This window comes from Crotalus tigris, unplaced genomic scaffold (assembly GCF_016545835.1).
Source record: "Crotalus tigris isolate CLP2741 ecotype Arizona unplaced genomic scaffold, ASM1654583v1 scf7180000018525.42219311030:4301911, whole genome shotgun sequence".
NCBI classification, from domain to species: domain Eukaryota; kingdom Metazoa; phylum Chordata; class Lepidosauria; order Squamata; family Viperidae; genus Crotalus; species Crotalus tigris.
Window position 1 is genome coordinate 1,536,066 of NW_024097057.1, and position 24,128 is coordinate 1,560,193.

At 47.2% G+C, this 24,128-nt stretch overlaps 1 protein-coding gene across 5 annotated transcripts in view; it reads right to left on the reverse strand.

Moving 5' to 3' along the window:
* Positions 1-16,855: 16,855 nt before the first annotated feature.
* Positions 16,856-24,128, reverse strand: part of MTSS2 (MTSS I-BAR domain containing 2) — a 30,451-nt gene continuing 23,178 nt past the window's right edge. For 2 of the 5 annotated variants that reach the window (XM_039353543.1, XM_039353540.1), the window contains 5 exons: positions 23,780-23,854; positions 22,432-22,608; positions 21,398-21,566; positions 19,881-20,625; positions 16,856-19,588 (listed from right to left, as the gene is read on the reverse strand). In XM_039353543.1, the coding sequence (XP_039209477.1) occupies positions 19,351-19,588; positions 19,881-20,625; positions 21,398-21,566; positions 22,432-22,608; positions 23,780-23,854 (1,404 nt within the window). In that variant the 3' untranslated portion in view covers positions 16,856-19,350. Of the gene's footprint in view, positions 20,626-21,397; positions 21,567-22,431; positions 22,609-23,779; positions 23,855-24,128 lie in introns of all 5 variants that reach the window. The other 3 variants (XM_039353545.1, XM_039353544.1, XM_039353541.1) reach the window with 2 other exon arrangements.

Below are 24,128 nucleotides of genomic sequence, written 5' to 3' on the forward strand. Positions count from 1 at the left end.
GTGAATTCTTGGGGTAATTTTAGCCAAGAATTCAAGTTCTTAGAATAAAATTTTGATGGAACCTGAGCTAATCTCAGCCATGTCCTTTTTAAAGGGACCAAACCAGCAAAGGGGAATAGGAGTTAAAATTAGCTTTAAAGGTAAAATTATCTCAGGAACTGACTTTTCTTAGGAATAAAGTGAATTCTTGGGGTAATTTTAGCCAAGAATTCAAGTTCTTAAAATAAAATTTTGATGGAACCTGAGCTAATCTCAGCCATGTCCTTTTTAAAGGGACCAAACCAGCAAAGGTGAATAGGAGTTAAAATTAGCTTGAAAGGTAAAATTATCTCAGGAACTGACTTTCTTCTTAGGAATAAAGTGAATTCTTGGGGTAATTTTAGCCAAGAATTCAAGTTCTTAGAATAAAATTTTGATGGAACCTGAGCTAATCTCAGCCATGTCCTTTTTAAAGGGACCAAACCAGCAAAGGTGAATAGGATTTAAAATTAGCTTTAAAGGTAAATTATCTCAGGAACTGACTTTCCTCTTAGGAATAAAGTGAATTCTTGGGGTAATTTTAGCCAAGAATTCAAGTTCTTAGAATAAAATTTTGATGGAACCTGAGCTAATCTCAGCCATGTCCTTTTTAAAGGGACCAAACCAGCAAAGGTGAATAGGAGTTAAAATTAGCTTTAAAGGTAAAATTATCTCAGGAACTGACTTTCCTCTTAGGAATAAAGTGAATTCTTGGGGTAATTTTAGCCAAGAATTCAAGTTCTTAGAATAAAATTTTGATGGAACCTGAGCTAATCTCAGCCATGTCCTTTTTAAAGGGACCAAACCAGCAAAGGTGAATAGGAGTTAAAATTAGCTTTAAAGGTAAAATTATCTCAGGAACTGACTTTCTTCTTAGGAATAAAGTGAATTCTTGGGGTAATTTTAGCCAAGAATTCAAGTTCTTAAAATAAAATTTTGATGGAACCTGAGCTAATCTCAGCCATGTCCTTTTTAAAGGGACCAAACCAGCAAAGGTGAATAGGATTTAAAATTAGCTTGAAAGGTAAAATTATCTCAGGAACTGACTTTCCTCTTAGGAATAAAGTGAATTCTTGGGGTAATTTTAGCAAGAATTCAAGTTCTTAAAATAAAATTTTGATGGAACCTGAGCTAATCTCAGCCATGTCCTTTTTAAAGGGACCAAACCAGCAAAGGTGAATAGGATTTAAAATTAGCTTGAAAGGTAAAATTATCTGAGGAACTGACTTTCCTCTTAGGAATAAAGTGAATTCCTGGAGTAATTTTAGCCAAGAATTTAAGTTCTTATAATAAAATTTTGGTGGAACCTGAGGTAATCTCAGCCATGTCCTTTTTAAAGGGACCAAACCAGCAAAGGTGAATAGGAGTTAAAATTAGCTTTAAAGGTAAAATTATCTCAGGAATTGATTTTGCTCTCAGAAATAAAGTAGTTTTTTTGGAATCTGAGGTAATTTTAATCAACGCACAAGCCCCTAAAAGTAAAATATATAACAATAATAAAGTTGGAAGGGATCTTAGAGGTCATCTAGTCCAGCCCTCTGCTCAGGCAGGAAACCCTATAGTTTAACAAGTTAACAAGACAAGAAACTAGCGCAGGGGTAGGCAGCCTTGGCTCTTTTATAACTTGTGAACTTCAGCTCCCAGAATTCCTGATCCAACATGGCTCAGCTTGGAAACTTCCCTTTCCCCTCAACATGGCTGGCTCAGGAATTCTGGGAATTGAAGTCCAAGGGTCTTCAAATGTGGCCCTTTTATGACTTCTGTATTTCAATTCCCAGAATTCCTCAGCCAGCGTGCCTGGCTGAGGAATTCTGGGAGCTGAAGTCCTGGGGTCTATTTGTGGACTTCAACTCCCAGAATTCCTCAGCTAGTGTGCCTGGCTGAGGAATTCTGGGAGTTGAAGTCCAGGGGTCTTCAAACATGGCCCTTTTATGACTTGTTGACTTCAACTCCCAGAATTCCTCAGCCAGCGGGCCAATCCACAAGTCATAAAAGGGTCAAGTTTGAAGACCTCTGCCTTAAAAGAAGCAAAACATGTAGAAAACAGGTTAGTGGCTTAAGGGAGCAATGTTACAAGTTATTGTACCTTGCCTTTTTTCACAAGTAGGATAAAACACATAAAACCCCTTTGACTGATTGCTTTTCTAACCTCTGAACATCCATGGTCATTTGGTGATGTTGATTTTTTTTTTTTTAATTTCAAAGGCATGAATCCATGTAGACGAAGAAGAAGACATCAACAGTAAGACAGATGGTTTAATTCACTCTCCAGTGTATTATGAAAGTGAGGAAGCCTGGCAGATACTGTTTGCAACATGTTAACTACTGCAAAAATCTTTGGGTCTTGCTAAAGTTTATCTTAAGACTTGCTTTAGCAAAGTTTTTTTTTAAACATTACAAAGTATCAAGGGTAAAAAGAGCAGTCATAAGTGTGACAAACATGCCTAAAAAGTAGCAAAAAAATTTCTGACCCAAGACAATTTTAGCTATTGGCTGTAGATCTTAGAATCAGACAGATACCAGCCTCCTCCAGTACCTGAGGACTCCCTCAGTGAGACTCAAGCCGGAAGGGAATCCTTTGGGATCACCTCCCTCCCACCTTCACACCCTTGGAAATAATGCCAATACTAGCCAGACTTCTTAGAAGCAAAAGTAAACCTGGTGATGCATTTTAATATGAGGAATACCAATAAAGAAGAATATTTGTGGTTAACAGTTGAAATGAGGTGTCTTTGGTGCTCTCTGAGCTTGGCGGTTTTCTTGTAGACCAAGCATGTCCAAACTCGTGACGTCATGTGACGTCATGCAACGCATCGGGCTGGTTTTGCCCTTGCCGGCAATGGGGTGGGCGTGGCTTCCACGTGACCTGTCCGGTCCATGGGCCGGCAATTTGACACCCCTGTTGTAGTGCAGTTTGTTCCCAGTTTATGTTCTAGTGCAGTGGTGGCGAACCTATGGCACTCGGAGCCCTCTCTGTGGGCACATGTGCTGTTGCCCCAGCCTTGCCTCCCCCTGCGACCCCCTCCTCTCCAGCAGCTCCCCTGAAGGAGACTCACCCTCGAGCGTGGCCCACACGGAGCAGCGCAGCCAAGGACATGGCAGCCAGGCAGCGTAGACAAGACTCTGCCCTCACATCCCATCATGCAGTTGATGCTGCAGGGCGCGGGCAGAGGGCGTGGCTGCCATAGTGCTGCTGGGCTGCCTGGGCAATCTGCGGAGGGCCATGGAGGCGGTAAGTGGTCCTGTGGGCGGGGGGGTGGGGTGGGGATGGAGGGGTGGAGCGGGGTCGGGGCAAGTTTTTGGGCACTCGGTCTCTAAAAGGTTCGCCATCACTGTTCTAGTGGCTCCTTTCAGTGTTAGCGAAAATGGTCTTGGAGGTTGTTTGTTGCGCTATGTGTTGTTAGCTTCTTTGGCAGCTCCTTGATTAGGGTATTGTTTACTTCTTGATTGTTGGTCTGGAAATTTAGCCTTGGCAATGGTTCATAGAACCAAAAAGAAAACATCAATGGCCCTTTTTAATGTTAGGTTGGCCATTGATCTGTAAAAGATGTTATAGTTTTGTAGCTTTGCAGACTGAGCAGAGGAAGTGCACTCTTCTACCAAATATTCTTCGAAAGAGACAACGTTGCCGGGCACGACTGAGGAAGAAACAAAGGATAAAGAAGAAAAAAGAAGAAAAAAAGAGCAAGAAAATGTCTCCAGCGCAAGCCCTCTCAGTCTTCGGCTGTGATGGCACCTTCTACACTGAGAGGTATGTTTAGTTGAGTCTTATATTCTTTAAAGCTTTAGGACAGGGGTCTCCAAACTTGGCCCTTTTATGACTTGTGGACTTCAACTCCCAGAATTCCTCAGCCAGCGTGCTGGGAGTTGATGTCCACAAGTCATAAAAGGGCCAGGTTTGGAGACCCCTGCTTTAGGATATGGAGGGAGGTGGATGGTCTTCCAGTAATTATGCCTAGGTAAGCAAGGGTAACCCCTGTGTCTGGGGTAATAGTAACCACTGTGTATTGTGCATTCTTAGGAGTAAAACCCCAGTTCCAACTGAAGTAATGCTGACTTTCAAGGCACGAATCCAAAATGACCTGTAGACGAAGAAGAAGACATCAACAGTAAGACAGATGGTTTAATTCACTCTTTGGTGTATCATGAAATTGAGGAAGCCTGGCCAGTACTGTTTGGGCCTTGCTGAAATTTACCCTAAAGCAGTGGTGACGAACCTATGGCACGTGGAACAGAGGTGGCACTCTGAGCCCTCTCTATGGGCACGCGCGCCTTCGCCCCAGCCCCACCTCCCCCCGCGGCCCCCTCTTCTCCAGCAGACCCCCGGAGGAGAATCACCCCTGGGTGTGGCCCGTGCGCAGCAGCCCAGCCAAGGACATGGCAGCCGGGCAGTGGGGACAAGACTCCGCCCTCGCACCCTGTCGCATGCAGATGATGCTGTGGGGCGCAGGCAGAAGGCGTGGCTGCCATGGCACTGCAGGACCACCTGGGAGATCTGCGACGGGCCATGGAGGCGGTAGGTGGCCCTGCGGGATGGCAGAGCGGGATGGGGAGGCGGGCGGGCGAGAGCTGGGGCAGAGCGGCTTTTGGACACTCTAAAAGATCTAAAAGGTTCGCCATCACTGCCCTAAGGCTTGCTTTAGCAGTTTTTTAAAAAAATGGTCTTGGAGGTTCTTTGTTGTGCTATTTGTTGTTAGCGTCTTTGGCAGTTCCTTGATTAGGACATTGTTTACTTCTTGATTGCTGGTCTGATGTTAATCATAGTGTTAATCTATGCACATCTCAGTGTGGATTGCTGGTGAAGAGGTGTTGTCTTTTTTGCAAAGTGGGTACATATTGTTTCTGTCTGTCTATTGATGGCTAATTTGTCAGAGTGACAGGCTCCTAGAAATTTATTAATGTTTTTGGACATTGCTTGGTCTAGGACAGGGGTAGGCAACCTTGGCTCGTTTATGATTCGTGGACTTCAACTCCCAGAATTCCTGAGCCAGAATGGCTGGCTCAGGAATTCTGGGAATTGAAGTCCACGAGTCATAAAAGAGCCAAGGTTGCCTATCCCTAGTCTAGGATAGTCAGTTTCCCAACTGGAACTATGGTTAGGTCTTTGAATTTGTTGTGAAATTAAAGAGTTTTCATTATATATTCTGGCTGCTACCTGGTATTATGATTGATATTTGATTTCACACCTTTCTTCCCTAGCATAATTTTAGCCATGGTGATGGTTCTTAGAACCAGAAAGGAAACCTCAGCGGCCCATTTAAATGATCAGTGTGGCCGGTGATTAATAATAGATTTTATAGATTTATGCCTGGCATAATTCTAGCCATGGTGATGGTTCTTAGAACCAGAAAGAAAACCTCAATGGCCCTTCTTAATGCTAGGTATGGCTGTTGATCTATAATAGATTTTATAATTTTCTGCCTGGCATGATTTTAGCCATGACGATGGTTCTTAGAACCGGAAAGGAAATCTCAATGGCCCTTTTAAATGAACAGCGTGGCCAGTGATTAATAATAAATTTTATAGTTTTCTGCCTGGCATTATTTTAGACATGGCAATGGTTCTTAGAACCAGAAAGGAAACCTCAATGGCCCTTCTTAATACTAGGTGTGGCTGTTGATCTATAATAGATTTTATAGTTTTCTGCCTGGCATTATTTTAGCCATGACGATGGTTCTTAGAACCAGAAAGGAAACCTCAACGGCCCATTTAAATGACCAGCGTGGCCGATGATTAATAATAGATTTTATAGTTTTCTGCCTGGCATAGTTTTAGCCATGGCAATGGTTCTTAGAACCAGAAAGGAAACCTCAATGGCCCCTTTCTAATGCTAGGTGTGGCCGTTGATCTATAAAAGATTTTATAGTTTCCTAGCTTTGCAGATTGAGAGGAGGAACAAGTTGCGCTCTTCTGCCAAATGTTCCTCGAAAGAGACGACGCATGCTGGGCATGGCAGAGGAAGAAACCAAAGAGAAAGAAGAAGAAAGAAAGAAGAACCAAGAAGCAAGAAAATGTCTCCAGCTCAAGCCCTATTAGCCTTTGGCTGCGATGTGGCCTCCTTCGCTGTGAGGTAAGTTTAGTTGAGTCTTGTATTCTTCAGAGCTTTAGGATATGGAGGGAGGTGGATTGTCTTCCACCAATTGACGCTCCATTATTATGCCTAGATAAGGAAAGGTAGCACCTCCATCTGAGGTAATAGTAACCATTGTATTTTGTGCATTCTTAGGAGTAAAACTCCAGTGACCGCTGAAGTAATACTGATATTTTTTTAAATCAAAGGCTTCTGCTACACCATCTTAGAAGACAGAAGATGAAAATGGAGGAAGAAGGAATGGAACGCAAGAATGAATATCAAGAATGCTACTTCACCGTGTAAATCAAAACTGAACTGTAGATAATAGATTTAATACCTTTCTTGCCAGCTGTAAATTTAGCCATGGCAATGGTTCTTAGAACCAGAAAGGAAACCTCCCCAACAGCCTTTTTAAATGCTAGGCATGGCTGTTGATCGATTATAGATTTTATAGTTTTCTGCCTGGCATAATTCTAGCCATGGCGATGGTTCTTAGAACCAAAAGAAAAACTCAATGGCCCTTTTTAATGCTAGGTGTGGCTGTTGATCGATTATAAATTTTATACTTTTCTTGCCTGGCATAATACTGGCCATGGCAATGGTTCGTAGAACCAGAAAGAAAATCTCAACGGCCTTTTTAAATGACCAGTGTGGCTGTTGATCGATTATAGATTTTATACCTTTCTTGCCTGGCATAATTCTGGCCATGGCGATGGCTCTTAGAACCAAAAGAAAACCTCAATGGCCCTTTTTAATGCTAGGTGTGGCCGTTGATCTAGAAAAGATTTTATAGCTTTAGAGTCCCTGAGATTGAGGGGAGGAACATTTGCACGCCTGTTGCCAAATGTTCCTCAGAAGAGACACGGAGGAAGAAACAAAGGCGAAGAAAGAAAAAAGAAGAACCAAGACAGCAAGAAAATGTCTGCAGCTCAAGCCCTATTAGCCTTTGGCTGTGATGGCACCTCCTACGCTGTGAGGTAAGTTTAGTTGAGTCTTGTATTCTTCAGAGCTTTAGGATATGGAGGGAGGTGGATTGTCTTCCACCAATTGACGCTCCATTATTATGCCTAGATAAGGAAAGGTAGCACCTCCATCTGAGGTAATAGTAACCATTGTATTTTGTGCATTCTTAGGAGTAAAACTCCAGTGACCGCTGAAGTAATACTGATATTTTTTTAAATCAAAGGCTTCTGCTACACCATCTTAGAAGACAGAAGATGAAAATGGAGGAAGAAGGAATGGAATGCAAGAATGAATATCAAGAATGCTACTTCACCGTGTAAATCAAAACTGAACTGTAGATAATAGATTTAATACCTTTCTTGCCAGCTGTAAATTTAGCCATGGCAATGGTTCTTAGAACCAGAAAGGAAACCTCCCCAACAGCCCTTTTAAATGCTAGGCATGGCTGTTGATCGATTATAGATTTTATAGTTTTCTGCCTGGCATAATTCTAGCCATGGCGATGGTTCTTAGAACCAAAAGAAAAACTCAATGGCCCTTTTTAATGCTAGGTGTGGCTGTTGATCGATTATAAATTTTATACCTTTCTTGCCTGGCATAATACTGGCCATGGCAATGGTTCGTAGAACCAGAAAGAAAATCTCAACGGCCTTTTTAAATGACCAGTGTGGCTGTTGCTTGATTATAGATTTTATAGTTTTCCGCCTGGCATAATTCTGGCCATGGCGATGGTTCTTAGAACCAAAAGAAAACCTCAATGGCCCTTTTTAATGCTAGGTGTGGCTGTTGATCGATTATAGATTTTATACCTTTCTTGCCTGGCATAATTCTGGCCATGGCAATGGTTCTTAGAACCAGAAAGAAAGCCTCAATGGCCCTTTTTAATGCTAGGTGTGGCCATTGATCTAGAAAAGATTTTATAGCTTTAGAGTCCCTGAGATTGAGGGGAGGAACATTTGCACGCCTGTTGCCAAATGTTCCTCAGAAGAGACACGGAGGAAGAAACAAAGGCGAAGAAAGAAAAAAGAAGAACCAAGACAGCAAGAAAATGTCTGCAGCTCAAGCCCTATTAGCCTTTGGCTGTGATGGCACCTCCTACGCTGTGAGGTAAGTTGTATTTTTCAAAGTTTCAGGATATGGAGGGAAGTGGATGGCCCATTCTTCCTAGGAAATTGATAGTCCATTCTTCCTAGGTAAGTAGGGGGTAACACCTGCATCTGAGGTAATAGTAACCACAGTGTATTGTGCATTCTTAGGAGTAAAACGCCAGTGGCAGCTGAAGTCACACTGATTTTTTTTTTTTGTCTCAAAGGCATGTACTACAGCATCTTAGAAGACAGAAGACTCAGTGTTGATGGTAAAAGTACAAGAAGAAGGAATGGAAATGTAGATAATAGATTTTATATCTTTCTTGCCTGGCATAAATTAAGTCTTGGCAATGGTTATTAGAACCAGAAAGGAAACCTCAATAGCCTTTTTTAATGCTAGGCATGGCTGTTGATCAATAATAGATTTTATAGTTTTCTGCCTGGCGTAATTTTAGCCATGGCGATGGTTCTTAGAACCGAAAGAAAATCTCAATGGCCCTTTTTAATGCTAGGTGTGGCTGTTGATCGATTATAGATTTTATACCTTTCTTGCCTGGCATAATTCTGGCCATGGCAATGGTTCTTAGAACCAGAAAGAAAGCCTCAATGGCCCTTTTTAATGCTAGGTGTGGCCGTTGATCTAGAAAAGATTTTATAGCTTTAGAGTCCCTGAGATTGAGGGGAGGAACATTTGCACGCCTGTTGCCAAATGTTCCTCAGAAGAGATACGGAGGAAGAAACAAAGGCGAAGAAAGAAAAAAGAAGAACCAAGACAGCAAGAAAATGTCTTCAGCTGAAGCCCTATTAGCCTTTGGCTGTGATGGCACCTCCTACGCTGTGAGGTAAGTTGTATTTTTCAAAGTTTCAGGATATGGAGGGAAGTGGATGGCCCATTCTTCCTAGGAAATTGATAGTCCATTCTTCCTAGGTAAGTAAGGGGTAACACCTGCATCTGAGGTAATAGTAACCACAGTGTATTGTGCATTCTTAGGAGTAAAACGCCAGTGGCAGCTGAAGTCACACTGATTTTTTTTTTTTTGTCTCAAAGGCATGTACTACAGCATCTTAGAAGACAGAAGACTCAGTGTTGATGGTAAAAGTACAAGAAGAAGGAATGGAAATCAAGAAGAATATAATGTTGTCGATAATAGATTTTATATCTTTCTTGCCTGGCATAAATTAAGTCTTGGCAATAGTTATTAGAACCAGAAAGGAAACCTCAATAGCCTTTTTTAATGCTAGGCATGGCTGTTGATCAATAATAGATTTTATAGTTTTCTGCCTGGCGTAATTTTAGCCATGGCAATGGTTCTTAGAACCAGAAAGAAAATCTCAACGGCCTTTTTAAATGACCAGTGTGGCTGTTGCTTGATTATAGAGTTTATAGTTTTCTGCCTGGCATAATTCTGGCCATGGCGATGGTTCTTAGAACCAAAAGAAAACCTCAATGGCCCTTTTTAATGCTAGGTGTGGCTGTTGATCGATTATAGATTTTATACCTTTCTTGCCTGGCATAATTCTGGCCATGGCAATGGTTCTTAGAACCAGAAAGAAAATCTCAACGGCCTTTTTAAATGACCAGTATGGCTGTTGATTGATTATAGATTTTATAGTTTTCTGCCTGGCATAATTCTGGCCATGGCGATGGTTCTTAGAACCAGAAAGAAAGCCTCAATGGCCCTTTTTAATGCTAGGTGTGGCCGTTGATCTAGAAAAGATTTTATAGCTTTAGAGTCCCTGAGATTGAGGGGAGGAACATTTGCACGCCTGTTGCCAAATGTTCCTCAGAAGAGACACGGAGAAAGAAACAAAGGCGAAGAAAGAAAAAAGAAGAACCAAGACAGCAAGAAAATGTCTGCAGCTGAAGTCCTATTAGCCTTTGGCTGTGATGGCACCTCCTACGCTGTGAGGTAAGTTGTATTTTTCAAAGTTTCAGGATATGGAGGGAAGTGGATGGCCCATTCTTCCTAGGAAATTGATAGTCCTTTCTTCCTAGGTAAGTAGGGGGTAACACCTGCATCTGAGGTAATAGTAACCACAGTGTATTGTGCATTCTTAGGAGTAAAACGCCAGTGGCAGCTGAAGTCACACTGATTTTTTTTTTTTTGTCTCAAAGGCATGTACTACAGCATCTTAGAAGACAGAAGACTCAGTGTTGATGGTAAAAGTACAAGAAGAAGGAATGGAAATCAAGAAGAATATAATGTTGTAGATAATAGATTTTATATCTTTCTTGCCTGGCATAAATTAAGTCTTGGCAATAGTTATTAGAACCAGAAAGGAAACCTCAATAGCCTTTTTTAATGCTAGGCATGGCTGTTGATCAATAATAGATTTTATAGTTTTCTGCCTGGCGTAATTTTAGCCATGGCGATGGTTCTTAGAACCGAAAGAAAACCTCAATGGCCCTTTTTAATGCTAGGTGTGGCTGTTGATCGATTATAGATTTTATACCTTTCTTGCCTGGCATAATTCTGGCCATGGCGATGGCTCTTAGAACCAAAAGAAAACCTCAATGGCCCTTTTTAATGCTAGGTGTGGCCGTTGATCTAGAAAAGATTTTATAGCTTTAGAGTCCCTGAGATTGAGGGGAGGAACATTTGCACGCCTGTTGCCAAATGTTCCTCAGAAGAGACATGGAGGAAGAAACAAAGGCGAAGAAAGAAAAAAGAAGAACCAAGACAGCAAGAAAATGTCTGCAGCTCAAGCCCTATTAGCCTTTGGCTGTGATGGCACCTCCTACGCTGTGAGGTAAGTTGTATTTTTCAAAGTTTCAGGATATGGAGGGAAGTGGATGGCCCATTCTTCCTAGGAAATTGATAGTCCATTCTTCCTAGGTAAGTAGGGGGTAACACCTGCATCTGAGGTAATAGTAACCACAGTGTATTGTGCATTCTTAGGAGTAAAACGCCAGTGGCAGCTGAAGTCACACTGATTTTTTTTTTTTGTCTCAAAGGCATGTACTACAGCATCTTAGAAGACAGAAGACTCAGTGTTGATGGTAAAAGTACAAGAAGAAGGAATGGAAATGTAGATAATAGATTTTATATCTTTCTTGCCTGGCATAAATTAAGTCTTGGCAATGGTTATTAGAACCAGAAAGGAAACCTCAATAGCCTTTTTTAATGCTAGGCATGGCTGTTGATCAATAATAGATTTTATAGTTTTCTGCCTGGCGTAATTTTAGCCATGGCGATGGTTCTTAGAACCAGAAAGAAAATCTCAACGGCCTTTTTAAATGACCAGTGTGGCTGTTGCTTGATTATAGAGTTTATAGTTTTCTGCCTGGCATAATTCTGGCCATGGTGATGGTTCTTAGAACCAAAAGAAAACCTCAATGGCCCTTTTTAATGCTAGGTGTGGCTTCTTCCTAGGAAATTGATAGTCCATTCTTCCTAGGTAAGTAGGGGGTAACACCTGCATCTGAGGTAATAGTAACTATTGTGTATTGTGCATTCTTATGTATAAAAACCTCTGGCAGCTGAAGTAACATTGTGTGTTTTTTTTTTAATTTCAAAGACATGTACTCTACACCATCTTAGAAGACTGAAGACACAGTTGTCAGCCTGCAGTGTTGATGGTGAAAAAGGAGGAAGAAGGAATGGAACGCAAGAATGAACATGATCTCCACCAAGAATGCTATTTCACCAATTATGTCAAAACTGACCTTTAGAACAATCGCTGAAAATGTAAGCCACTTTCATGATCACACCACACTACACATTTTAATCCTATCTGTGACCATTGCTACATAATAGGGATTCTCGTTTTCTTGCCTGTTGTATTTTTAGCCCATTCTAGGTGTGTTCCATGATGTACATAAGATTCCATACTTTTCTTGCCTCCTTACTGTTAGGCCTGGCAATGGTTCTTAAAACCCAAAAGAAAATGTCTATGGCCCTTTCTATTGCTAGGCTTGGTCACTGATTATTAAAACAGTAATTAGTATTCTGGCCTAGTGTAATGTTAGCCACATCTGTACTTCTTAGAACTTGAGAAGGGCCACACAAGCATTCCACATGCCAATCCATCCTGTAAATAGTGATGACTCATTTTTAGAGGTCTTTCAGTCCCTGAGCTTGTGTGACACTCACACCGAATGGATGTGGATAATTATCGGCTCCCAGACTCACTCAGTCCATGAGCAGATACTTTCTGAGACTCACACTAGAAGTCTCTCTCTTTCAGTCCCCGAGTGAGCAGCGAGGGCGAATCACACTGGAGGCGTCAACAGCCCTCGGCTGGAAGTCTCTCCCGGTCCCTGAGGCTCCCCAACTGAGTCTCAAACTGGAAGGGAATCCTTTTGGATCGCTTCCCTCACTGGTCAATGATGATCATGATCATTGCAGTCCATGAAACCAGAGAGACAAAAGAGATGCACTATTCCTGATTCCATCTGCACCGCCCCCCATGTTTAGGCATGGACCCTTGGTCACGCCTCCTTCGCCCCCTGCCACTCGCCTCAGCCCATTTACAGCCAGCTTTCCTCCTCCGTTGCCCTCCCGCAGCCATTCTCCACGGCCAGTGGACCCTTGGCCCTCTGCCCGTCGCCCTTCGGCCTGGACAATTCACCCAGACACCCTTTGTCCCGGGCCTTTGGCTATATGGGACAAATAGCCCCCAGCCATGGTGCTGCGGGGGCAGCATGCGATGAACAACCCCAGGGGCTGGGGAGGGCAGCTGTGATGCAAGATTTTTTTTAAAAAGTGCTCTGCTCTGCATGTTTTGGGGCCTTGCAGCTCTGACCCCAGAATCGGAAGGAGGGGGACTGGCAGCAGAAGTAGCAGCCACCGGGGCCACTGGGGGGAGCAGTCAGACAAGAGTGTGTTGGGGAAACAAGGGAGGGAGGGAGGGGCACCTCAAGGGGACTTCACAAAGACAGCTTGACTCGCAACTCAAACGAAAGAGGGGAGGAGGAGAAAGGCCGGAGCAGCTTCTGCCACAGCCAGGGAGGCGGGTTAGGGGGGCACACAGGCAAACAGAGGGCTGGTGTGCTGCTGGAACTGGAGCGTCATGGGAGGGAAGCGTGGGCTAATGGGACTGCTTGCGCCTTGGGAGGGAAGGGAGGGCAACTGGCAAGGACTGGGGCTGATGGGAGTGCTTGCGCCGTCGTGGGAGGGAAGGGAGGGCAAATGGCAAGGGCTGGGGCTGATGGGACTGCGTGCGCCGTCGTCGGAGGGAAGGGAGGGCAAATGGCAAGGGCTGGGGCTGATGGGACTGCGTGCGCCCTCGTGGGAGGGAAGGGAGGGCAAATGGCAAGGGCTGGGGATGATGGGACTGCGTGCGCCGTCGTGGGAGGGAAGGGAGGGCAAATGGCAAGGGCTGGGGCTGATGGGACTGCGTGCGCCGTCGTGGGAGGGAAGGGAGGGCAAATGGCAAGGGCTGGGGCTGATGGGACTGCGTGCGCCGTTGTGGGAGGGAAGGGAGGGCAAATGGCAAAGGCTGGGGCTGATGGGACTGCGTGCGCCGCCGTTGTGGGAGGGAAGGGAGGCAAATGGCATGGGCTTGGGGGTTGGAACTGTGACCCGTCGTGGGAGGGAAGGGTGGGTAGAAGCCACGCTGGCCTTGCTGTTTGCCTGTGTGCCCCCCTAACCCGCCTCCCTGGCTGTGGCAGAAGCTGCTCCGGCCTTTCTCCTCCTCCTCTCTTTCGTTTGAGTTGCGAGTCAAGCTGTCTTTGTGAAGTCCCCTTGAGGTGCCCCTCCCTCCCTCCCTCGTTCCCCAACACACTCTTGTCTGACTGCTCCCCCCAGTGGCCCCGGTGGTTGCTACTTCTGCTGCCAGTCCCCCTCCTTCCGATTCTGGGGTCAGAGCTGCAAGGCCCCAAAACATGCAGAGCAGCCACAGCACTTTAAAAAATCTTGCATCACAACTGCCCCCCCCAGCCCCTGGGATTGCTCATTGCACGCTGCCCCCGCAGCACCATGGCTCCTGCCTGCCACCCAGTTGGCTGTGGGCTATTTGTCCCATACAGACAAAGACCCAGGACAAACGGTATCTGGGTGAATTGGCCGGGCCGAAGGGCGACAGGCAGAGGGCCAAGGGCCCACTGGCCGTGGAGAATGGCTGCGGGAGGGCAGCGGAGGAGGAAAGCTGGCTGTAAATGGGCACGGGTGAGTTGATGGGCTGCATTTCTTGGGCAAAAGGCTGCACTGCTGCTGAGGCCATCCTGACTCAGAGGTGATGCCAAGGCACTCCTGACAGGGGTCTTCCAGCCCCTGAGTTACTATTCTGTGAAACTCACACTGAATGAGTAGGCAGCCAGACGCTCCCAGGCTCGTCCAGCCTCTGAGCACACACTCTGTGAGACCCACCCTGGGAGGGAGACCCTTTCAGTACCTGAGTGAGCAGCCAGGGCGAGTCACACTGGAGGAGTCAACAGCGCTCAACTACAAGCCTCCTCCGGTGCCCTAGCTGAGTCTCAAACTGGAAGGGAATCCTTTTGAATCGCTTCCCTCCCAACTTCATACCCTGAGAAATAATGTCAGCTGCAGCCAGATCTCTTGGAACCAAAAGTAAACCTGGTGACACACTTTAATACGAGGTATTGCCATCTCTACAAATTAATAACTAGTTTTTTGCTAGAGTGAAACATTATGTCCTCGAACTGGAAAATAAATCTGTGTGACCCTTTTAAATTCTAGATGTGGCCATTGAAACCGTGAGTAGATTTCTTGCCTGGCTTAATTTAGGCACGATGGTCGTTCTTAGAACCAGAAAGCATCTCAATGGCCCTTTTTAACGCTGGGTGTGCCGGTGATTGATAATAGATTTTATAGTTTTCTGCCTGGCATAAATTTAGCCACAGCCATAGTTCTTAGAACCAGACAGAAAACCTCAACCGCTCTTTTTAATGTCTGGTGTGGCCAGTGATTGATAAAAGATTTCTGTTTGGAATAATTTTATCCACGGCTGTTGTTTAAAATGTGTAAGTTATGTTTTGACTGATAAATATTAAACATGACACACAGTATGGCGGTCACCTCAAGAATTTTGATTTCTTTTGTCACACACATTTGTCTTTTTGTTCCTGAAATTTCTGTTTGACATTTATTTTTTGTAATACAACTCAGTTTTACTCCTGATTTACTGTTGTTAAGTAGTTGTGATGCTTATGGTAGACAAGTTTTATCTTTTACCTGTTTTTATGTATTCTTTCTTATCACCATCTCTTCACCAAGAGATACCTGTTGTGATATTTATGTATTTGAACACTGAAGTTGTGTTTTCTTTCTTCTGAGAAAAATCTTTTGATGACAACTATGGTTCCTTTTACACCTCACCTTTTGTCAAAAATGTCATTTTAAATTAGTGAACTATTTAACCCATGGTATTTTATCATTGCTTTTGTAATTTTTGTGTGACTTTTTATCCTTAAAATATTGGATTATGCTTTTATGTATTTTATCTGTAAGACTGTATTATGTTTTGAATTGTTGTACAAACTGTTGCAACTGGGTAACGCTTGGAAGATATGATGCAGAACAATAAAGTATTTTTCGAGTCTTCCTTCACTACATTTGGGATCCTGCAGCAGGAGCTTGGGCACGTTGTGCTCCTGCCCTTTGCCGAAATCACCGAGGATCATCTTTTGTAAGGATTTGGGGGTTTGGTATATTCAGAAATGTCCTGTTCTACCAAAATAAACTTCCAATGAAGTTTTTTGTGCTTTACATAACAGTTTAGGTTTCTCTCTCTCTCCCTCCCTCCCTCCCCCCTCTCTCTCCCTCTCTCTCATCCACAGGAGGGCAGGCTTTGCTGCTTTGACTAAACTCAGTTTTATAGGTGTTTGCTTATTATGTATATTCCTTTATCAAAGGTGTACTCCGAGTGCCCCTACGAGACAGGTTGGCAACCTGCGGCTCTGGAGCCACATATGGCTCTTTGTGGCTTATTAATATTAATAAGGTTTTAATAATAAAGAATAATAATCTTAAAACGCCATTAAAGAGGTTTATTTTTGTGGCTGCAGTATCTGATTTGACCAGTTAGCAGGGCTGGCTCAGGAATTCTGGGAGTTGAAGTCCACCAGTCATCAAAGAGCCAAGGTTGCCTACCCCTGCCTTAGCTATAGGATGGAGACCATTAAAAAAAGCCTACCATGGACTCCAAGCTAAAGCTATGGGATGGAAAATTGTGCCCTCCTGTGGTCAAAAACGGGCATTGCGGCCACCGAAAGAAAGAAACCTTTTAAATGGGATTTCCCCCCCCTTTCTTATTAACGCCTTATTAATATTAACAGGGCGATGGGAGGGCCTTTTGCTGCGACACAGGGGCAGAATAAGATAACCTAATATTAGTAATATGTAGGGAACCCTACACCATTCCAGACAAAGAGGGAAGGAAGGTGCCGTAGCTTCAGCCCAGTGCAGCAGCGCAACAGATCAGAAACGGCAACTGTGCTGCAGAGGTGGCCTTATCAACAAACTGGACTAAATGCTTCAGCCAGACTGGACAGTTGTCTCACAAATGCTTTTGGCAACTTCACCGCAATGCTGGGAGTGAAGGCTCTCATTCTGGATGTAGGCGCAGCCATGATCATCCAATATCCCGCATCAACTGGGGCTGAAGGCAGTTCTGTCTAGCCATCTAAGAATATCTGCTGTGCTGCAAAATGTAGAGATGATTTTGGCTGGGTAATTGTGGGGTTGAAGAAACTGACAAACCTTTACACTTCTTTTTAATCAGGATAGAATAAAGAGGAGCAACATTTGCATTAATTGCAGTACAACTTTTATTAATACTGAAATCTTCACAGTGCATTTGTTACCTGTAGCGGTGGCTATTTTGAATGAAAAAAAGATTACGTAACTAAATTGGAAGAAAGGGCGTATGTGGCGAAGCTCGGACTGCTAGAAGGAAAATAAATTATGGGATGGGAAGGAAGAACAAGTTAACAGCACCAGGACAGTTACATCAACTGAAGGACATTTTAGAAGGTTTGTTTCTCCTTGTACAAATCAAATGGGAAAAGCAAAAAGCAAGGATCTCACGGTCACATTTGAGGTGTGTGGAAACCACAGGAGGGCAGGCATGTTAAAACGAAAGTATTATCACACGAGGCAAAGAGTCGGGCCTGCAATGATGCGCACACACAGGTGGATGGAACTGGATGGGGAGGAAACAGCTATGTACAAGGTAAGCTTTCCTCTTGGGATGCTGCCCCCTCAAAGGCCTTTGGGGGGACAGGCTGCCTCTCCACTGCCAAGGAAGCCCCCAGCCCTTCTGGGCCCACTGCAGAACCTCTCCTGCCCCGAGCTCTTTACCCCTCAGAACAGGGCCTCAGAAGACTTCATGTTCTCCAGAGGTGTAAACTGGAAGTCCCAACACCAGGTTCGGAAAATCAGTGCCCTAAAATTTTCTACCCTACATGTCCTAGTTCTATGCTTAAATTTGATGTGTGCTTCTTGAAATAACTCAAGTTTTCTAAATGTACTTTTTTCCCTACTGGTGAACATACTGGAATCCTTAATTGATGCAACAGCAGCAAACATTCAGTTTCAATTTTGTTCTCTCCGCTTCGTGCTCATGTGTATCATATGTTGACCTCTGGATGCCCCCTGTACCACAGCATCAAATAGCTGCAACCAAAAACAGGAGAACGAGCAGAGTTGCAACCTGCAACCACACATGCAGCAATCTCCTTCCTAGCTCTGCCCAAGGCAAGGCAGCTTTTCTCAAAGCTTTTGTGTGTCTACGCCGTTCAGTTTCCACTCTTTTCCGTTCTCTCCAACCTTTCAAAACCATCTTCTCTTTCCTGCCATCACTTTCCTTTTGCCAACAGAGACTAATTTCTAGTTTCAGGGAGAAGTGAAGGTCACCAGGTCAGCACTTAGGAGAAGCAGATGCCTTCACATCTCTTTAGATCTGGATGCAGACCATGGAAAAGCTGCATCGCACATCAGCTGTGAATAAATGCATTATGGCTACGTTTGGCATCATTTCTGCCAACATTCCCATTAAAAATCTTCCTGTCAACTACAAAAATAGGCAGATTCCACATCTGTAAACAAAACTGGTCGGGACTATACAATGAGGCGAGCCTCTTTGATGCAACACGGTCTGGGGATGAAAGTGCAGAACTGTTTGATGAGACAAGAATGAACAATGTGGAAAGGTAACCGAGGCAGGACAGAGCCCAGGCATGGCTGCCACAAAAGTAGCCCAGGCGCAGGCAGAGGCCAAGGAGAGGCGCAATGAAATCTCACTCCAAGGCAGGTCAATGGCTCAGGCCACTGGGCGAAGCTGAGCAAGTCTGGGCCATGGCTCTCCTCGTAGCTTCCATCCTTGGCCGTCAAAACCATCCCACCGTGAAATTGCTGTAGGTTCCCAAAAGGAGAGAGAGGAGCCGTTTCCAGTCCCTCTTGTGTTTCGGCCATTCTCCCCTTCTCTGGTACAGCTTCAGCATCGCTTGTGCTCTTCCAAGGGAGCCAGGCCATGTGGCTCAGCCTTGTGGAAGAGGATTCTGAGTGCCATGGGTGGCCTTGCACATCATGTGGAGCTGAAATCAAGCCAAGACTGGCTTTGTGGAGCATGTGAACCCAGCCGGCACCAGCATGTCAAACCAAAGGCACCAGTCAGGGTGATCTGCCAGACCAATCGTAGTCGCAGAGCTGAGGGCTTTTCTCTGTTCAAACGATTCCCCCAAAGCATCAAGCAAAGGAGCATCTCCTGAACCCCTTTTTGTTTAGTTGATCAAGAGTCCAGATTGGTCTGAGAAGAGAGGTACCTGCCCAAGGGCAGCTACCCTGATGTTCCCTCAAACCAGCCTCCTTTACATCCCAGATCCAGGGGACCTGAGGCCTTTAGATGGCTTGAGGCAAGCACTGTGCTGAAGATGCCCCACCCTGGCATTGGTCCTTCACCAGAACTCTCCCCCTTCAAGAAAGGCCTGTGAAGCCCACTCCTGCTTGAGGCAGAATCCTCCCCACATCTGTACCTGGCCTGATCTCCACCCTCTTTTTCGACAGGCATTCTTGCATTCTGCCACAGAAAAGGCTCGGGGGAGTCAATGTGCCCATGTGCCTCCATGCAAATCGTGCTGTAAATCATGCCTCAAAGCACACTGCTTGCACTGCCTGCCCTGCCCCAGGGAGGCCTCTGGCCTCCGTGCAGCTCAAGCCAGACATGGGGACTGGATTGGGCAAGGAAGAGCCCCTTCTTAAGGAAATTAAGTCCTCTCCCTGAAACAGTCTCACCTGAGAGACCCCCTCAACTAGGAGCCCCTCCCAAGAGAAAGCCCTTCTCAAGGAAGCCCAGGAAGTGGTCCTGCTCCTCACATAGCCTGCAGTCCACATCTCGGGGAGGCACTGGATGTCTTTTGGAGGACGAGAAGACACAGAGAAGAACCAGAAAACAGAACAGGAGGGTTTTCTTTCCATGGGAAACGAGCTCTGTTTTGTGTGGTGCTCCAAGTTGGAGGGGTAGCAGGCGTCGGTTTTCCGGCTTGCTGTGGATGAAACCAAAAAGAAAGTGCGCAAGGGATGGAACAAGGTAGAAAACAAGCTCCAAAACGGTTATCAATAAGCGGGGGTCTTGTCTGTGGTTTAATAAAGGCATTTCATTTAGTCTCCTTTTACCCAGATCCTGACCAGGTGTCCGTGAAGGGCATGGCAGCCTTTGGGCAGTTTGCCCAGCCTCTGCCATGTTGCCCAGTCCTTTGCTGAGGCTGGGTGCCTTGTGCTCAGAAGGAGCTCAGGTCAACAGCTGGCCAGAGCAATCACAAAAACCGTGGCGCTGACCTATCGCTGGTGATGGTTCGACGAAGACGCACACCACGGCGGATGGCCACCAGCATGTCTTCAGTGGGGGGCTCGCTGGAAGCAGCCAGAGGAAGGTTGGGGGTCTGTTCTTCAGGACCAGGGTCTGAGTACACTGTGGGGACAGGGAACTGGCCATCTCCCAGGGCATGAGCGCTGGCCACCAGCTCGCCAATCTTTTCCACCAGGCTGTGGCGGTTGGCGGCCAGCTGCTGCTCCTCTTCTGTGGAAGGCTTCCCAGCCCCAGTGTACACTGAGATTTCCAGGGTGTTGCTGCCCCAGCTGGCATTGGGCAGGCTCAGCCTCTTGGGGGAGACTTTGGTGAAGTCCAGGCTGTGTGCCGAGCAGGCATCATCGGCATAGAAGACACATTCTTCACTGCCCATCCGGAGGGGGCCGGCGTGACTGGGCGAGTCAGGCACAGTGGGGGTCTTGACAGGGACAATGGGGGGCCTGATGGGAATCGGACCAGCACTGGAGACAGTTCGGCGAACTGTGGGCTTGGTGGAAGGTGTGCGACGGATGGTAGCCACGCCTGGCATGGTCCCAGTTGGCAAGGCAGTGCCAGTGGGCAGGCCGGCTGTTGAAGCTGGTCGCTTAGTCTGGATCATCCGGCGATAATTCTGAGCAATATTGCTGTTGCGAGGGATGGTTGAGGATTTGTCTAACTCGTTCTGGTTGTCTCCCTCCATATCCCCATTCACAGAATAGCAGTTGTACTCTGAACCTGAGGAAGTGACAGGTGGATGCATCAGAAGCAAGGACCGGCAAAGGACAGCGAGTAAGAGAAATGGCAGAAATGGGCCATTGTCTAGAATAGGCTTCAGTGCAAAACAAGGACGAGGCATGTGCGTGCGACACACACATAAGACCTCCCTAATTCCTAGGCGCATGGGTGAGGGGGAGTAAGCAGAGTCATTGTATGACTATGTCCAAAGTTAACATAAGTAATCTGAGCTTCTGTGGCATTAATTTCTGGAGGCCACACCCCTGCCAGCCGAACCCCCGAGTCAAAGCCACCCCTCATGCTTCAGCACAAAGCTGCCCAAGCACAGGTTACTACCTGAGACAAGACATATTGTAGGGGGTACATCGAGGGAGTCCTGACTCGGCCTGCACCCTATTAATCAAAGCTTGGAGTTCATTTAAAGCCCACCTGCCTGGTGCTTCTTTCCACTGCTGGGAGAAATGAAGAGCTGGGCAAGGCCTTCAGCCAGCAACAGGGGTTGCTTAGGACAGGTGCGCGACGGGTGGGGTGGGACTCCTGGGAAGGCCAAAGAAGGTCCTGCCTCGCCGAGAGCAGCTGCTTCTGCCCCTTGGCCTTTTGGAAGACCCTTCCCAACTCTGGACTTCCCCATCAAAGGAGGGTCCTGTTTTCTGGCTATGAGGGATCTGCCAGAGATGCCCAACCCTCCTCACCTGGATCCTCTCCAGTGGCTTGGAGAGCCCCTTAGCATGCCAGCCAGGCGCCCCCCCCCCCACCGAAGCCAGCCTCCTACCTTGAGAGGGAATGGCATCCTCTGAGCAGAATGGGGTGGTGGTCTGGGTGCTGTAGCCACTGGAGAATTGCAGGCTATCCCGGCTGCTTTTCTGGTGCTCCAGGCTCAGGCTGTGAGTCAGCACCATGGCCAGCTCACTGGCTGCTGGAGACACTTCCTCCCCGTGCTGCTGTGAGGGGAAAACAAGGTCAGGGCCCAGGCACTTAGGTAAGTAGGTAGGTAGGTAGAGGGAGAGATGATAGAGAGCAGCAGCAGCGCCCCACGCCCTCAGCTCTAAGCAGGGCTCCTGTGCTCAGGCTGGCAGGCCTCTGAGGCCAGGGCCAGGAATGGGGGTGGGTCCTCTCCTTGGTGTCAGCATCCCAAGGCCGCCTCACTGCTGCCAAGATAGTCCTGACTCTGGCTGCGCCCTGAGCACCTTGCTTAGGCAGCGGGGAGGAGGGGGCTACAATTAGCAAGGCTTCTGAGCTTAGACAGAGAGCCAGAAAGACAAACACAGTCCTCAGGACCCCCCCCCCCAGTTCCTTGGCTACTTCCGCATTGACTCACAGCTTCAGGAACACCTGCCAGGGCCAGAGGCTGCTGCATTCATTGGCTGCTTAAGCCTTCTGGGATCGTTTACCTGGGGACCAGGATCAAGCGTGGGGACCCTTTGCTCGGCCCCTCTTCTGCAGAGAGCCACCTGCCTTGACTCCACCTGGTGAGGGGGGCAGAGGCCTCATCCTTGGAAAATCCCTTTTCCAAACACTTTCAAAATTGGGCCCATTCAATTTAGTGCCCCCCCCCAACTGCCCCACCTTCTGCTTTGTCTACTGGAAGTGAACAATTTATTTTATTCCAATTATTCAAATACCCAGAAATAAAATCCGTTCCTGGTCTTCCACTTGGTCTGTCCTTGGAATCTGCCTGGATCTGGGATCGCAGGCTGGGCAGTGATGGCTCAGCAGAGATTTGGGCAGCGGCCCAAATGAAGCCCCAAATGAACCCCCAGACCAGCCGAGGTGGCCCAAGGGGGGCTTCCTGGGGTCTGGCCGTACCTTGGCAGCAATGGAGGCTGGGGACAGGCGAGGTCTAGGACCATCCTCCAAGCTGAGCCCCGGATAAATCAGGGGGGGCAAGCCTGGTTCTGCCTCCCGGAGAAGCTCCACCCGATCCTTTCTGCGTGGCAGAAGATTTGCCCCCGGCTGCTCGTAGAGGGGGAGCTTGGACCAATCCTGAAAAGCACAAAGCCGGCGTCACTGGCAATCCCAGCACTGCGAGACCAAGCCAGGCAAGAGAGGAGAGGCCCCCGGAGGCAGGGAAGGGGACAGGGCAATTCTTGAGCCTCGAGGGGCCCGTCTCACTCGGCCTGTGAGACGCCACCGAAGCACAAAGAGGCCACGTTGGCACCCACTGGCTTTACAGAAGTCAAGCATCCAGACCACTCTGCTGCGCTAGGGCCCTGGGTATCCCCTGGAGCAGCCGGTCAGATACTCTGGCCATTTCCACTAAGCAGAACGCTCCAAAACAGTTATCGATAAGTGGGGGTCTTGTGTATGAAGGCATTTCGTTTAGTCTCCTTTTAATCCAGATCCTAACCAGGTGTTTATGAAAGATATGGCAACCTTTTGGCAGTTTGCCCAGCCTCTGCCACATTGCCCAGTCCTTTCCTGAGGCCGCTTAATACTTAGGAAGGTGCCCTGAGCTTCTCAGGTCTTGGCCAAAGGACTGCAAGGAGGTCACAGGGCTGGATCTCAAGCTCCACAAAGATCTGCTAAGGGATGAGTTTCCTCTGCAGAGAGTGGAAGGCTGGAAGGAGGACCGAGGATTGAAAACAAAAGCAGCTCTAAAGATGGAGAGGCTGGAAAGGCCTCTGCACCCCTGCTGAGCTTGGGGGGTGGCAGCTGAGGGAGGAGAACTGGTCCATCCCAGGGCAGGGCAGGACTGCTCAAAGGGATCGAACTCCCAGCGGAGGGAAGTGCCCGCTGGGTCCTTGTGCCTGCAGGCCGGAGGGCAGGGACCGCATGCTCCCCACGGCAGGTGTTCTTTCCTGGCCCTCCTGCCTGGCTGCTACAAGCCGCTCACAGAGACAGAGCTTTGGTCTCTTGAACGTCACGGAAGCTCCTGGCAAGTGCAGAGTGGACGCCCCGCCAGCTGAGGCTGGCAAGGCTTCAGGGCCAAGGAGTCCAGGGTCACGGCTGGTCACAGAGCAGAAAGCAGCCAAACCAGCACTGGGGCAGGGGGCCAAGGCCGTGCGTCCGCCCTCCAAGAGCTTTGTGGCATGCACAAACTCTTCACCAGGTGCAGGTGGGCCCCAAAATAAAATGGGGGAGGGAAAGGGAGGGGGAACTCAAGCGACACCTTTTGGCCACCCGAACACAGTCCAGTGGCAGAGCCAGAACTAACCGAGGTTGGGGAGCTGCATTCACTAACAGATTGGCATGTTTCAGAGGCTTCGGACGATGCAGAGCTGGAGGACTTCTGGCACGCCCCAAGGCAGACCGGCGGCAGCAGCAAAACAGGCATGCACAGAAAGGAAGAGAAGAACCTGTTATAGAGGATGGTGGGGGCAACGGCAGCAGCAGAGACAGAGGGCAGCTTGACTGACATGCGGGGCAACAGCAGCAGCTTCCTTCCCCATGCCACCCTGGGACATTTCATCTGGGGCTGGACTGTCCCGAGGCTGGGAAGACAATGGAGGAGACGGGACAAGGCCCAGGCACAGGAGGAAATGAAAATGGCAGGCAGCTGGGAG